The sequence below is a fragment of the Phodopus roborovskii genome, unplaced genomic scaffold (assembly GCF_943737965.1).
Source record: "Phodopus roborovskii unplaced genomic scaffold, PHOROB, whole genome shotgun sequence".
Lineage (NCBI taxonomy): Eukaryota > Metazoa > Chordata > Mammalia > Rodentia > Cricetidae > Phodopus > Phodopus roborovskii.
The window spans coordinates 1,351,402-1,368,808 of NW_026126470.1; the positions used below are offsets into that span (position 1 = coordinate 1,351,402).

Sequence of the window (17,407 nt, forward strand, 5' to 3'; positions counted from 1 at the left end):
GAAAAGGCCAAGATTACTTAGAGGCAAGAGATTCCCCTTTTGAAGTTATAGGATCAGAAGAATGCCCACAGCAATCTCTACTTGATCAATCCGATTACACCACCATTTTTAGCTTGTTGCTAGTGGCAGCATTTTACTAGTGAGAACCAACATGAAGCAAGAGAAAAATTTCAAATGGGGCCATCCTATTTTAATCAGTTCATGTTGGCGCTTCTTTCCACCTTCATGCAGTGCTGTTATGTTGAGCATTCCATGGTACTGAAAAGCCAAATGAATATATGTATACATACATACGTACATACATACGTATGACACCAGAGTGTTCAAACCTGAAATGAAGAGCCATACATAGGGCAGAACATTTATTTAATTCATGCTTATCTTTTTTTCTTGAAAACAATGTGAACTCCAAACACCTTGCAAGGTAGTTTTCATCTTTTGAGACCTGATCCAGAGTTCATGAAGGGAAAATTTAAAAAAAAAAAAAAATGTGACAAAGAGTTGAATTATACCCTTGGAACGAGGGAGTAAGTTTTGAGAAAGCTATCAAATAAGTGAGCAAACCCGAGTCCTGTGGCAGGCACATGTGCTCCAGGAAGATTCTATGGGCTGGGAAGGCAGGTGGCCAAGATACAGACATAAAGATGGCTGGATCCAGGGCCCTCGAAAGCTTCCTGACAGACACGTCGCCTTTAGAACTACTGCAGCTGGAGCGCAAAGGCAGGCACCCTCGTGTCAACCGTGATTAGTCAACGCACCTTCCTCAGTTCGCATCTAGCCTTTGCCATCGCCCCAGGAGCTACCAACTACAAACTCTGGATGCCAAACCACACTCTGGACACCGCAGAGAGAAGACGCTCGTTCCAGAGCACAGCGTTCTCAGCTTCTCCTCTCACGGGTTTCAGCCTCTAACGGGCACCAACGGAGCCCCAAACTCAAAACCTTCCAATGGGCTGGGCGGCCGGCCCCACCGTTCCCGCGGGCCAATGGCCGTCCCGGTTCTGCACCCCCGCCCACTCTCCCCGCCCCTGGGAGCTGCCCCTCCGCTGATCCCGGCGCCCCCCACCCCAGCTCGCCCCACCGAGCCCAGGGCCACCGGCCCTTCCACCCCGGAGGAGGAGGAGGGGCCAGCTGTCACCCCCGAGGGACTCCAAGCCGGCGCCCGGCCCAAGGGAAAGGCTCCCACCCGGCCTCCCGACCCCGGAAGTGATTCTCCCCCACACGCTCGGTAGGGGCGGGCACAGCGGCGGGCCTAGCCCGGCATGCCCTGGGCTTCCGGTGACCTCTGGCCCTTTTCTGCCGTCCGCTCCTGCTGCCTGGCGTGCTCGCTCGCGCGTTTCTTCCCTCCGCGCTCCGGGCTTACCTCCCCACGCCGCCCGGTGACCGTGGCGCCCGCGACCGGCCCGGCGGCGGCGGCGGCGGCGGAGGACAGTCGTCATGGCCGCCTCTAAGCCCGTGGAGGCGGCGATGGCGGCGGCGGCGGCTGCGCCCCGTTCTGGAAATGGAGTGGGCGGTGGCGGCGGCGGCGGGACTGCGGGCCCCGGCTCGGGCGCGGGGCCCCTGGCGCGGTGGCACGTGGCTCTGGCCATCGGGGCGCCCCTGTTGCTGGGTGCCGGGGCCATGTACCTGTGGAGCCGGAGGCGGAGGCGCAGGCAGGCGGGGGGCCGGGGCGACGCCGGCGGCCTGAAGCGCAACAGCGAACGGAAGACCCCCGAGGGCAGGGCCAGCCCGGCCCTGGGCAGCGGCCACCCCGACGGCTCTGGGGACTCCCTGGAAATGGTGAGAAGCCGCCCGGGGCCATCGAGGGTGTGGTGGGGGGCCCGGGGACGAGCGGATGCAGCTCTTCCTTCACCCGTCGTGCGGGTGAGGGGCCCTGCCACCGGTCGGAAACTGCCCTGCCGAGTGGCCGCACAGGGCTTTGGAGTCGTTTCTGGGTTGCCTTTGTAGGTAGGGAACGGGGTAGCAGCTCCCGGCAGGCTAGCGCAGAGATTCTTTTTTGGTTTTTCCGCTACCAGTTTCCTCCGGGGTCCAACAGGAGCCTCTTGCTCTTCTTCTCGGTGACACAGCATTTATCCCTCGAGATGTAGGTAGGGGACACGCGAACAGAAACAGTCATTCTAGTAAGCGAAGAAAGGCAAATTTCATGAACGATCGGACCTGTGACGTGCGCTGTGCTTGTGATTCCCAGGGCAAGAACTTACTGAGAACCGTTTAATAGCTAACGAGCCATTCCTCTTTGCAAGGGGGAGGTGAGCAGCCACAGGACAAAACTGGGAGAACTCATTAGGTAGCTTTGTATATTGGGAATAAGTCAGCTTCTGAGGAGTAAAGTAGCGGTGGCTCCCCACACCCGCCCGCCCGCACTTTGTCTGAAAGCATCTTAAGATTTTCTGTTTCACCCGGACACTTGCATGCATGTGTCCAAGGCTGGTGTGTCTGATAGTCCCTGGTGTTAGAGCAGGCGTCGGCGTGATGAATTGCTTTCTCTGATCTGGTGTTCTATTAAATCTTTGTGACAATTCTGACAGCTGTGTGGAGAATTGGCATGGCCTGAGGTTGAGTCAAGTAAGGGACTTTACCTGGGTCTGTACTTGTATGGTGGTATTAGCAGAGTAAACCGGGTTCAGAGAGTCTTACCGGTAAATAATTTCGGGTATATAGGCAAGTAAATTCTTTGTACACGTGCAACCCGTGTACACTTATGTTCATGAGGAAAAAAAAAAATGAATGGCAGTCGTTTTCATTCCATCAGAACTGAAGACACATTTTATTTATTCATTTATTTTTTTACTAACTAGCTTCAGAAGTTCTGATTTATGACTATAGAGGTAGTACATACCATGTGTGAGTCACTGTACTCTCCTATGGGAAAATTAAATAGCCTATTTCTAACTAGAAATTCCTATGTTGGAGGGAACTGTGATTTTTAAGAACTGAGGCGATGTCATTGTAGATTGGCCTGTGGAACATTGTTATTGGTAAGCCCACTTTATCTCACTGTCATCCTAGTAGGCTAAGAGGATTAAAATAATAAGCCCCTCTATTTCATCCCGCAATAAAATGTTAAACCAAGTTTAACATTTAGGATGAAAGCCTGACCACTGGCAGCACCAGCAAACCATGCTGAGCTACCCAATCCCAAGAAGCCAGTTTCAGAGATAAGTAATGTTAAAAAGCAGAGATTTATTTCATGTGGCCACACTGGAAAGAGGGACAAATAGAAGGTTCCAGAAACCCCTAAGTGTGTCTTTGGGCTGCACACAAGAACTTGAGGTTTAAGTAGAGGAAGAACCAGGCAGGTAGTGAGCATATTTGAGCAGCCCTGGTTAAGAAGTGATGTGGTTGGCCTTTGTCTCCAGTCTGGCCCTGGTTGGGGGAGGGGGGTGTGAGGGCTGGGTGAAGGGTTCCTGAAAGGTTTAATCTCGTTCCGACAAGGTGATTACTTGTATTCCAGGGCGTGGATTCGGCATCCAGGATAATTACCCTCATCTGAAGGGTGCTCTGCCCTCTGAAGTTTTATTCTTACTGGAATCCAAGGTGACTAGAGGGAAAAGGTTAAGGACAATGAAACCTCTGCGTTTAGTTGAACTGAATGTGACAGATAAAATGAATGCAGAGATGTTTTAGGCTTTTATTATATTTTCAGTCACCTTTTGGGCCAAAGTTAAGTTTTTAATGTATTTTTAGCAAAAATAATTCTAGGTGCTTGTTTCTGGCTTGATTGTGAGTATCAGCAAAAGTGGTTGTCAAGGACATTCTTCGACTTGGCTATCTTTTGTCATGTTTGACTTGGTTATCCATCTGTATATATGAAATTTTGTACATGTGAAAATCTCATATTTAAATTTTCTGTTTAATCTGGAATAGTAGATAAATGGAAGTTACATAAAAGTTCTTGGTTCTGTAGTAATCATAAATGTGACAAAGTTAAAAATAAGGGGGCTGGCGTGGAGAAGTGACTTAACAGCTAAGAGTGCATACTGACTGCTCTTGCAGAGTACAGGAGTTTGACTCCCAGCACCCATGCCTAACACCTCATGCCTGTAATCCCAGCTCCAAGGGGATTCAGTACCTCCAGCCTTCAAGGGCACCTGCACTTGAGTGCACATAAGTGAGTGTGCACGTGGCGCATCCTTTGTTCCAGGCATGCTTTTACTATTGGTTTTAAAAGAATTAGTAAATTATCTTTTCGGTTTTGCAGCATTTTCTACAGTAGTACTAATGATTTTTGTATTTTATAAGTGTTTTTTAGTTTTTAATCAAGCATAATTATGATTGACTTGTCTTCTGTTGAATTCTCTGTCTAACTTGAACTGCTTTAAGATGATTATTACCATGTAGAATTTAGGAATGTGTTCCTGAAATCTTGCTTGGAATTACTGGATTATTGTTCAGCAAGGCAACATTAAAAACCTTCATATTTTCTAATGGGAATGTATGCTCTTAGCTGTTGGTAAACAGTAAGACTGTTTTTGTCTTTCAAAACTGATTTTCCTTAGCGCCATTATTAGTGTCAGAGTATAACTGGCTGCTCGTGTAACTTACGTATTTCCTATGGTTGGAGGAATTGCTCTGTATTTGAATAGATGAGCTTTGTTTCATCTGAAGGAAAACTAGAAGGTTTCTAATGTTGAGTAATAGCGACATTTTAAAGAAAAGTAAGGAATCAACAAATATCCGTTCAGGGTTCAGTATTGGCATGAATGGAAAGCCTGTTTAGTTTTATCTTGGGGCTTATGTTTGCCCAAATGTAAAATGAACTAAAGATATTAATGTTTTTGTCTATTGGGTTAGATGTTTATGTGTGTGAGTAGACCATCCATATCCAGTCATCACTTTTATAAGGTAGCAAAAACTTGGAAGAAAAATGCAAAGCTATTCATGTTGGTTTTAAGTAATCAGACTTTCAACCTATCTTTAAAGAAAACATTTGAGGGCTGATAGTTTCTAAGATTGAGCTAAAGTATGAAACCATATTCCATTTAAGCAGTTGTAAAATTTACCAATGTTCCATCTTGCTCCAGTAGCTTTTTCAAACTTGAATTACAGATTTTCAAAATTGGAAGATTTCTTGTTTTATCCATGACACTTCACTCTAGATTTGAGCTACATCAGAGGACTAACAAATACACACTAAGGACAGTATCCAAGTTACACTAATGAATGTGCATTAGTTTAAGAACAGTTTTGTTACAAGTATATTTTCCCTGCTGGCCTGGGCCCACAGCCATGCCAGCCTCAAATAACACACAGAGACTCTGTATTTGATATGTTGTTGGCTAGTTACTAGTTTCTTATCACCTAGCTCTGTCTTAAGTTTAATCCATTTCTATTAATATAAGTACTTCCACGTGGTCTCATCTTACCGGAGAGAGGGGCTGGCTTTCTGCTCTCTCCGTCTTCCATCTTTCATCTCCCCTACTACCTTCTCTCTCCTCCTTGTCTTCTAGTCCCACCTATCTTGCTTTCCTATTGGCCAACAGTGCTTTATTCATTAACCAATACAAGAAACATAGTTACAGAATGACATCTCCCATCATCTCCTCTTTTCTGTCTAAAATAAAAAAGAAGGGGTTTTAACTTTAACATTATATATATATATATATATATATGTATATATATATATATATATATATATATATATATATATATATATCTTTAATCTTAACTAAGGAACACTATAACCTAACTGTCTTCAACTCCTTCAAAGACCACAGAAAGATAATATATACATTCTAGAATTGACAGAGACAACTCGCCTGGTCAGTCACCTGAAGTTCTTCTGTAATGTTCCATCTTCAGCCCATAGGCCATAGTGTGTCTGGAAGACTCCTCAGCAAAGCAGGAAACTTTCTACCTGTATTGGCAGTTTGTCAGTCATTTCAGACTCTTTCATGAAGCAGGAACCCTGTAGCACTATCTATCCATCTTGTTTCAGCAGTCACTTTCCTGTGGGTCCTGCATGTCCAGTTTATACAGCATAAAGTCAAACAGTCCAGACAAGAGTAGTATCTTGTCCAAATGGCTGGTCTTGCCATATTGGAAGCAAACTCCATAACGCATTTATTTCTTCAAGATCCATCTTCCTTTCTGTGCCTCACTGTTAAGAAAAACCCTAAACCATTTTAAATACAATATTCTGTAGGTCTTAGACAGGTTTGAAGAATGCCTATTCATCTCAAATATATCTCTACATATCTAGAAAACCTAACTAACCTAAGTTTTGACTATCATAGGTAACTGTCTAAAATCTGTACTAAATTATACATTTCTAAATGAGGTATATAAACACAATATCTAAACAAGAGGAGAAATGTGCATCTCACAAAATTGACCTTAAATTGTATCAGTAAATGAAAATCCATTTCAAAACAAAGTATTCATAACTATACCATAATCCCCTTTTTACCTTTAAAGAGATTGGTTGTGATTATTAACCATTTATAACCAAGCCCACTTAAATGAAAACAAACACTTATAAACAATATTTGGGAGCCATTATGTTATGAGTAGTTTTTCCCGCCTGTCGGTCTTTTCCTTCCACCATGCCAGCCCAGATAACACACAGAGACACTGTATTTGATATAATTCTGTTGGCCTGTTACTAGTTTCTCATAGGCTAGCTCTGTCTTAAATATTAACCCATTTCTGTTAATCTAAGTACTTCCACGTGGTCTCATCTTACCAGAGAGACAGGGGCTGGCGTTCTGCCCTCTCCAGTCTCTCCTCCATGCTGACTCCTCCTTACTACTTCCTCAAATTCTCCTTGTTTCCCAGTCCCACCTATCTTGCTTTTCTATTGGCCAACAGTGCTTTATTCATTAACCAATAATAGAAACATATTTACAGAATGACATCTCCCATCACAGTGTTGATTTCATAACTTTATTAATTTCATAATAACTTTTTATTTGGTTATGCTTTAAATCCAGTAATAAGAGAAAGTAGCCACTGTGATGTTCAAGATTTTTAGTCATAAAGATATACCATATGAAGTGGTTCGGAACCACAGATCTATGCCAGAATAGTATTTAACATGTTAGTGAAAGGGTTATGATTGCTTGCTGTGATCATCTTCCTTGAAGTGAAATTATTCTCTTTTCCTAAATGATGTTTCTACTTTATTCTTTAGTCTTTTTTACTTTTACTTATGTGTTTGTATGTGTGCAAGTATGGTTATGTGCACCTGAGTAAAGGTACCTGAGAGGCCAGAGGTATCGGATTTATTTCCCTGGGGCTTGGGTTAGAGGCATTTGTGAGCCACCAGCATGGGTGCTGGAACAGAACTCAGGTCCATCCATTGCAAGAGAAGTCAGTATATGTTTTTCACTGAGCTATTCCCCCCCCCACCACCACCACCACCACCTCCTCTTCTTTTTAAGGTATTGTCTCACTGTCTAACCCTGGCTGGCCTCAGACTCAGAGAACTGCCTGATTCTGCTTCCCAAATTCTGGAATTAAAGGCATACACTCTCAGACTTAGCTCTATTCATTTGTTAAAGAAATTATCGTGGGTTACTGGTGACATATTTAATACTTGTCTTGCCATTAATATTTTATACTGCCTTTTTAATAATTTTTTCTGTTGATGAGGCCCATTTTCCTGATTTTATTTTTGTTTTTTAAATATCACCTATCATTAGAATTTTTCCAATCTCTTCTGCTGTTTTCCTTTTTTATAGTTATATATTTATTATTTTTTCTTATTTTACATATCGATCCCAGTTCTCTCTCCTGTTTTCCTTTTAATGGACTTCATGGTTCTGTTGTAACAATTAGTTATTCTACCAGTTCCATACATCTCGAAAGGTCTAATTTAAAAGGAATCTTCATTTGTCTCAAGTATTTCAGTCTCCTCTTTTTTCTAATCGTACCTCTTCTTAATTAGTGTGCCTCATAAAATGTACCAAGCAGAACCTTAGGTGTCTTAACTATCTTTTTACCACTTTTGTGTTCTTCATGTCTAATCAGAAAATAAAATTAGAATATTTTGCATCATGTCTTAAATAGCTGACAGCTATCCCACTGCTGCCATTTCTCAACTGAATGGTTACTATCTTTTCGAGGAAGCTGAGATTGAGTCTGGCACCTTAGACCACCCGGCCACCCTGACACGGCTGGTTACTATCTTTTCATTATTATTTTTTTTAAATTACAGTCAACTTTATCCATGGATTCCACAAATGAACAAAAATATTTGGGGGGGGGAACTTGCACAACTATTGAACATGTACAGATTATTTTTCTTACTATTGCCTAGATAACCCAATAATGCTCTAGGGAGCACTTACATTGTACTAGGTATGACTAATCAAGCAATGGTTGAAAGGACACGGGAGGAGACTGGACATTGTAGCTTAGCTGGTAGAGTGCTTGGCTAGCTTAGTTTCCAGAAAGCTTTGATCCTTGATACTGCATAAAACCAGATGTGAATACATGCTTGTAAACCTAGCACTCAAGAGGTATAGGAAGGAGGATCAGAGGTCCAGGGTCATCCTCCACAGCATAGGAAGCAGTACACAGAAAGAGCTGTAGTCAGAACTGTTTGGGAAGATTACTTAAGCCCACAAGTTTGAAACCTAGGCAGAAGAGCATGACTCTGTCACTGAAACTAAACCGTTACACTAGAGGTAATATGCAAATAATGCATAGGGGATTTGAGCATCCATAGATTTTGGTGTGTTGTGTGGTAAGGAGGTTCTAGAACTAATCCTGGGTATTAAAGGACAACTAACTGCTTCATTGTCACTATTCGATTAAATCCCATGAGTCCCATGCTTAAAAAGATAAAGCTTCCCAGTGCAGATAAAGTTCTGTTTATCTTGAATGATATTCCTCCACGTAGTTAATTCCTCTTTAACCTTATAACTCTATTCTGTCTGAGTCCTGGGATTATAGGAATGTGTCACCCCACTCAGCTGCCATTTTCTGTTGATTCTGGTCTTTGAATGTTCTATGAACATTAGCCAGTGCCTGTTTCTCACATTCTTCTTGTAAAAGACCCAATAGTGAATTTTCTGAAATCCTTGTTTCTATGATTCCATAATTCCCTGGGCTATAGCACGCATCACATGGTACTAAAGTTTCTTATTCCTGCCTTTACTCCTGTAATCTTGATCTGAGCACTGGGGATTGGCTCTATTTTATTTCCATTCTCAGAACTTAATGTAGTGCCTGGCACATGGCAGGTGATGGAAACTAATCTCCAACTATAATTACTGTATTTGTAAGGTTATTGGCATAAATATATACATTAATTAGGAACTTAGATTTATCTATCAACTTTATGATGGAATGAAAGCAACAAACATTCAGGAGAAACTATTTTGGATTTTCTTCTTGTTCCAGGCTAGGTGATGTGCTTTATAGGACAGTCTTTTGCAATTAGGGGCAGCAGAATTGTGTGGATAAACTACCAGCACTGTATATTTTACTGTGACGCTAAACTGTGTGATTTACTAACTTAGGTTCACTAAATGCATTTTCACTTAGGATATTTCAATTAAAGTGGTCATAAAATGCATGCAATCAAAACCCCAGACCCAGAAAAACAAATATAATATGTACTCACCCATAAGTGGCTATTAGACATAAAGCAAAGGATAACCAGGCTACAGTCCACAACTCCAGAGGACCCCAAGAGTGAGACAGACCCATGGATCCACTAGGAATGGGGGAAAAGCAAGATCTGAGTAAACTGGGAGTGTGGGGAGCATGGGAAATAGTGGAAGGTAGGAGGTGAGTGGGAGAAATGTATAGCTCAATAAAAACAAGGTAATTAAAAAAACACACAAAAATCTCATGCATAAAATATGTACTTATTTTGGTTTTTGGAGACAGGATTTCTCTGTGTTCCTGGAACCCACCCTGTAGACCAGGCTGGCCTCAAACTTAAGAGATCCATCTGTCTCTACCTTCCAGGTGTTGGAATTAAAGTTGAGCACCATCACTGCCCAACACCAAAATAAAACATAAATTTACATGTTTGTTAAAAATTTATAGTAGTTTGTTATTGCCAATTGTATATAACTTTGTACACACTCTGTAACATAAATCATGTTGTCAAGAGACTTGTTTTTAGATACCATTCCTTTTCTGATGTCTTGTACATTTTATGTCTATTAACTCATTTTGTGTTTGTTTGTGTAGTCAAAGTTTCTCTGTGTATTCCTGGCTGTTCTGAAACTCACTATATAGACCAGGCTGGCCTCAAAATCTGCTGCCTCTGTCTCCAAGTGTTGGGATTAAAGACTGTCTATTAAGTCTTTTGGGTTGATGTTTTTCCTCTCCAAGATACTGTTTTGACTGTTCATTGGTCATTTTGGTTGCAGAAAAGATTATAATCAACTTTCACTAACAATTTACTGACACTGAATCTTAATACCTTTATTGTAACTCGTTTTTCAGAGTGTTCCCTGTTTAACACATGGTGGGCAGCTTTTGCCTCTTATTTGACAAGTTGTGGCACAGAGTAACAATATTTGTTGAAGAGAGAAAAAGATATGTTTAATGCTTTTCATTGTTTCCTAAATGTATAGCCTGAGACACTTCCTTTTGATTGTTTTACCCCATATGTTTGGATTTATGTGCATATGTAGTTGGTATTTGAACTAATAATTTTCTTGTCAGATGTGTGATTTACTACTGGTCTAATGCATTGCTTATATAGAGTGATATTTCAGTATTTGATTGACAGTAATTCATTTAAAAAGTGGTCATTTACTTGTTTTCTATACTAGCTTGTAGTGTGTTCCTTTGGGATTAAGACTACCCTGTTGACTGTTTTATAGCTGTGTCTCTCTGTCTGCAAAGGATTGGTGCCAGAGGTGCCCAAATCTATGGGTGTGTGTGTGTGTGTTATATTTTTTGTATAAAGTATACATCATACTTTATATGCATACTCATGCTGATGTCTTGACATTTCTGTAATACCTAATACAAGGCAGGTATTAGGGAAATATTTTATTTACTTACTAGTTTTAGAATAATAAAAACAGATCCATTGAGTCCTAATCACAATACGACAAATATATAGTGATGAATTTAGAGTGTGGGGATATGGCTTACAAAGTAAATGTGCTCACTAATCAAGTATGAGGTCCTGAGTTCATATCCCTAGTACCCGCTTAAATGGCAGGCTGTGCATCCTAGAGGCTCACTGGCCAGCCAGTTTAGACAAAAGTGCCATCAGGTTCAGTGAGAGACACACACAGTCTCAGAAAATAAGGCAGAAAAACAGTTGAGAAAGACATCCCAACATCAACCTCTGACTGCCAGACACAAACAACATGGACTAAATTATACTTTCCTGGCAAAAAAGGGAATGATCTGTTTGTGCTGGAAATGGTGTTTTTGTGGAGTAAGTCTGTAGTGCCATCGTACTTGAGTGTTTCCTTTGTTCATTGCCAGAGTATAAACATTGGGTTTTGGTTGGTTGGGGGTTTTTTTTGTTTGTTTGTTTGTTTGTTGTGGGTTTTGTTGTTTGTTTCGTTTTTGGTTTTGGTATTTTGTTTGTTTTTGCTTGTGTGTGCCCTCAAGTGGGGCAGGTATGGTGAATGGTGTTCTATTGATGAAGATTTTTAATTTTCCTAAAGCATCCTCCATAAATATAAGCCAGCTATGCCATAGAATATAGAAGTAACATAGTTAAGTCAGATTCATGGAGCTTGAATTCTGCCTTGGGTATATTTTTAATTCTGTTGAAGCTTTATGAATAAAATGGGACTATGTACACCTCTTATGTCGTCATGGACTGAGTCACTGAGATTAATGTTCTTTGAAACCCCAAACTTATATATATGCGGCCAGTGTGTAATAAAACTAATTGTGACAAAAGACTTGGAGAAATAACTTTTCATAAAATTTAATTATAAAATTTATAGCACTCTAAAAAAGGCTACCAAAATCAGGTTGCTTTCAGTAATGTTAAATGACGTTATGATTTCTTTTAATAACTTTGGAAGCTTTTGAGAAGACCAGTAGACAGCATGAAAAGATTGATCTAGCTTTTCATGATGTTCCCATTATGTTTGGTATCTTATTGTCTTCAGTCATTTGTGTAAAAACACTTTGACGTGTTTCTTCCCCCTCCCCCAACTTTTGCTTTTAATTCTAAAGATATTATAACTTGAGAGGGTAGACCTTTGAAAAGCAGTATAAAAAGATTTCTGTGGGGTGGAACTAAAACCCTTTTTTTTTTTTTTTTTTTTTTTTAAGTCTGTTATGGTCTTCTTTCCCCTCAATACATTTATTTTTGCCTGAGAAGCTTAGCTTTGGGTATAGCAGAAGGCTAGTGTTTGTTGGTAATCAGCTTTTTGTGATAAAGTCCATCGTGTGCAAAAAAAGTCATTTCTCATTACTATCTTTGTTGTGTTGCCATTTTTTTTTCTCTGCATTTCTATCAGAAGTTATGGGCCAGAAAATAATGGGAGTCCAGGGAATCAGAAGGTGGGGCATGGTGGTGAGCATTGCGATACATTGTAGTGAAATGGTTCTCCACAGAAAAGTAGAGGAGTCATAACGGAACAGAAGAGAGTTTGCCAGTACATTGTTCATCTATGTAATTGGATTCTTTTTCAACTCTGCCTTCAGACTACCATTTATTATCAGTACTGAAATAAGGAAGTTAAGTAGACTTATGAAATCAGGATAATTTTAAAAGGAAATTGTTATAAAACTTAGTTGAGGGGATGGAGAGATGGCTCAGGAGTAAAGATGGCTTAGGCTCTTGTAAGAGGACCTGAGCTCGATTCCCAGCACCCATATAGTGACTTATAACCACATATTATTGTAATTCTAGAAGATCTGATGCTTTTTTTGGCCTCCTGTGGTACACGGACATTCATGCATGCAACACACCATATGCATAAAAATAAATAAGAATTAAAAAGTAGCTAGTTGAGATTCAGTGTGTTGGTCTTTGCACATTTAGACTTTGCTAACTGAAAAATGCTGTCCTCTTTCTTTAACCTTGTATTCCTTTCTCCAGATTCCTCTCCATCCTCTTTCATTTGTCTGTCCTAGCTCCAGCTGCTTCTCAAGTTCTTGTGATTTTATGTAGACTTAGCTTTAGTAGAAAGAGTTCATTGCCTTGTTTGTGCCATTGAAACAAGGTCTGTACTTTGGCCAGTCAGTGTCTCTTGTATTTAGTTAAAACACGGAGTAACTGAAATAAATATGTTGATAGGTATGCCACATTATTTTCTACATAAATGTTTTAGGGTGGTAGATAGCCTTCCAGGTCTCAGAAACAATGGAAATTTACTGTGCTAAGTAAAATAGCACAGTAACAGTCAGAACTTGTTTATTTTAAAATTTTATTGAGAAAAAGATCTTGTACTTTTGAGCAGATTGACTCTTATCAATAGAACTATGTCGTGGTCCATCTGTAGCTTTTAAGAGTGGTCTTTGGAAGAAGTTGGAGCAAGGAACTGGGGGATGGCTCAGCGGTAAAGAGTGGTCCTTGGGTGTTGCCCTTTTGTGCCTTTTATAATATTTATTTTTCCTTTCTTAATGTTTCTGTGTCGTTTGCTTTAAGTCATATGTTAGGCAGCATTTAATTTTACTTTTAAACAACTTGAAAATCTTATAATCAAAGACTCACCTATCCACATTTATTACTGATAAGTGCAATTAATGGTTATTGCCATATTTACTTTTTGTTCTTGTGTCATTCTTCTCTCAATAACATTGGTCATTCATCTGCTCTACGTTCATTTTAGTACTAAAACTGTTGTATATGTCTATGTTGTGTTTAACTTCAATCATTCGTTTGTCAGATTACAGAATTTTAAGTTGAGATTCTTGCTTCAGAGCTTAGTGATGGTTAATTATTTGTCAGGACCCATTGGCAGTTTGTACCCAAGTTTGTTCTTTTTCTTTTTTAGTTTGACTTTCTTTTCTACTTTAACATCTCTGGGGTTTTTGCTATAAACTTGAGCATAATGTGTTTAAAAAGTGTGTAGTGTTTTCTAATTTTTTTAAATGTCCTCTTTAACTATGTCTTTCCTTCTGGAACCTTGCTAGATAAATGTTGTAACTTATTTACTTATTTTCTTCAATTGCCTCACCCCGGTCCTCTATTTTCATTGCATTCTGAAAGTTTCCTTGATCCCACCTTGTACTTAATTTGTCCCTTGGCTGTGCTTGTAATATAGCCTCTCTACTAAGTTAATTATATTAATTCTTTTGTCATTTTCAAGATGTCTAGTTGTGGATTGTAGGCATTTTATACTTAGGTGGTAGAGCTTGTACTTTGCATGTAAGAGGCCCTGAGTTCGAGCTCCAGCAGCTTCTCCCCGCTACCTTTTCTTGCTACCCAGTCTCTTTATCAGATAGAAGTTGTCTGAGTTTGGTGCCTCTTTGTGTGCTTTCTTGGACAAAGAACCATCTTCTTTTCTGGATGATACAGTCCTATTGCAGTTTGTATGACTTGTGTTTTTGTTTTGTTCTTTCCCCGAATTGATGAGGTTATCCTAAATGAAGCTGTCCAACTAGCATCCTGATGGTTGTCTTCCTAATACCACACAGGGGTTCTCATTTGTCCTTTTCTCTTCTTCCCTTTTTTTTTTTTTTTTTCAAACAGGTTTTCCGGCTATCTTTGTAGACCAGGTTGGCCTTGAACTCAGAGATTCATTTGTCTCTGCCTCCCAAGTGCTGGGATTAAAAGCATACACCACCATGCATGGTTTATTTGTCTTTTTTGGTTGATTCCAGCATGTTTCAATAGTCCCCATGGATGAAACCCCTACCCCCAAAAATGCATAAAGTTTTGAGTAAGTTTACATACACTTGTGCTTGGTTGTATACATAGCTAGGCTAGGACACATGAAGCTTTGGCTGCAGGTGGGGCATTCTTGTAACCTACTTATTCTTGAAATATGTTTCATGATTGCAATTTGACTTGTATTGGATTGGAAAGATTTAGAAGATGAATAAATCTGTTGACAAATGTAAGATTTTCATTCATCTTTTGATTTGTGTTATCCCATGTTTTATAAATGCATATACTTCTTGTTAGCACTGTCCAGCTTAAACTATCTAGGTTATATCTCTGTGTATAATAGCTAGTAAGAAGTAGTACATATGTTTCCTCTGGGAGTTATAAGGGATCAGCTTGACATGAACCTGTCATCTTGTTCATAACTACCCTTTGCCTGCCAGAGAGTTGCCTTGACAGTGTCTTAACTGATAGTAGACATAATAATTTTTGAGGGAGGCCAGGGACTCTCCTGTTGGTGTGAGCCTACCTTTGTCTACCCCTTCTGCCTTGGTGTAAGGATCCTTCTTGCTGCTGCCTAAAACATGAAGTTGAGAATCTGTTGGCCTCTTTTATTTAGTTGTTGCTATCTGCTTTTGAATAGGGTCTTGCTATTTAGCCCTTTAACTAAAGAGTTCAAGGTGTTGAACTCTTGCCTTAGACTTTCTAGTGCTGGGATTACAGGTTTGTGCTTTCATACATTGGGATTAGATTTTTTTTCCAAAACAAGGGATTTCAGAAACATGTCTTAGCCATTTGGTTGGCAAACATTAAAGTTGTGGCTTCTGTTGGCAGAAATTGATAGAGAACTGATACTTTAACTTGTTTTAAACTGTAAACAGCCATCCTATCTTCCTGTCTTCTTTCATCAGCTTGTTTAATCATTGTGTCTGAATTTATTCATGAATGTCAGTTCTTAATAATTGTTTTCTCTCATTGCAGAATTCCCTGGATAGAGCCCAAGCAGCCAAAAACAAAGGCAACAAATATTTCAAAGCAGGAAAATATGAGCAAGCTATTCAGTGCTATACTGAGGCTATTAGTTTGTGCCCTACTGAGAAGAATGTAGACCTTTCTACATTTTATCAGAACAGAGCTGCTGCCTTTGAACAGTTGGTATGTACTCCGGTGTTGCTTCCTGTGTTGTTTTCCTCTGAAGTTGAAGTTAGAAGGATTTTTCATTTTAGTTTTGCTAGCCAAAATTGTACACCAAAAATTATGAATTTTAATTTTTAACAAAATCAGATAGTGTAGACAGTTAAAGTTTGATAGCGATTCTGCTCTCAGCAGTTTTTGAGACTATTTGTTGTTGTTCTTTTTTTTTTTTTTTGTCTCTTTACCATATGCAGAAGAAAAAGATAAGATCCTTTTTCACATACTGTTGGTGCCGTGTTTTTTTTTTTTTTTACTGTCATGTCTTATACAGTTTTTATATCAGCATAGTCAAATCTCATTCTTATTAATGACTATGTAGTGTTAATGTATGCTTTTATGGAGGATTGACACATTAAAATAGTGAATAAGAGGGTGTTAATAGAGGAACCAAGACATATAATTGCTCTGAGATGAGCATTTGGTGTTTAAAACAGTATAAAAGTACAATAAATAAAAGTGGAAGTAAGCAGGGACAAAGTCAGGAAAAGCCTGTGGGTGGTAAGCTTAAATTTGAGCCAAGTGTGATGCTGTATTCCTGTGTTCTCAGCACTTAAGAGGGAGAGCCAGGATGGGTTATATACCAAGACCTTGGCTGAAGAAAATGATGAATAAATGAAACAAAGTAAATTTGCAGTTGACTATGAGTACAGTGGAAGTAGTTAAAGGATTTTAATTTTAGCAGGGAGGAATAACATCAAAAAATTTCTCACTTTTTTGTGAAGAATATGTTGGAATCAGGAAGGGTGACGGCATGTTGTTGGAGTAAAGGAAAGCTGAAGACCAGCAAAATGTGCTGTTGTATTGGATATGAAAAGTGAAGACAAATAAAAATTTAATGCCACCAGGGTGGAAAAGAAGTGAGACAGCTAAGTAGATAGTTTAACACACATCTGTAATTTAGCAGGGTAGCTAGCCTAGCTACTTTGTGAATCGCCTGATTTTAGATGTTAAATTGCCAGGCAATCAATCACACAAGCAGAAAGAAGAGGTGAGTATTTAAGACTGCAACATGTATCAGTTAAGTCCAAGGAAGGAATTCAGCCAAATAAATTGAGAGGGAATAGCCAATAATGTAATAGATAGCAAGTCAAAGTGGCATGGTGGACTGATCACTGATAAATGGGTAATAACTGTAAAAAAAATAACACAATCTGGACATGTGTCCATGTCATGGGATGGTTCAGAAGAGAAGGAATAACTGAAAGAGTAAAGATCTTAGCATGGGGAATGTGTGGATTTCCATCCTCAGTGAGAAAGGGGACTGTTTTTCTCATTTTCCAGGAGTGAAAATGCTGTGCAAACATGGCCACGGGTGGGTGTGAGGTAGAAAGCCTAAATATCATCATTGCCTATTTGTGGAAATCCAGTGTAGTGTCTTTAGTGTGTCTGTGTGTTCCTGAATACATTTTTGAGAAACTTAACACTTGGCCTGTTGGGTTTGGAAAACTCACTTTTGTTGAGCAGTAATGTTTTCAATGTAACCTTTCTTTTTCC

General features: G+C 39.9%; 1 protein-coding gene across 1 annotated transcript in view; it reads left to right on the forward strand.

The window, feature by feature from the left end:
- The first annotated feature begins 1,272 nt into the window (after positions 1-1,272).
- The window catches only part of Tomm70 (translocase of outer mitochondrial membrane 70), a 33,665-nt gene continuing 17,530 nt past the window's right edge, over positions 1,273-17,407 (forward strand). The window contains exons 1-2 of the mRNA XM_051191700.1: positions 1,273-1,779; positions 15,701-15,874. Of these exons, the coding sequence (XP_051047657.1) occupies positions 1,438-1,779; positions 15,701-15,874 (516 nt within the window). The 5' untranslated portion in view covers positions 1,273-1,437. The remainder of the gene's footprint in view (positions 1,780-15,700; positions 15,875-17,407) is intronic.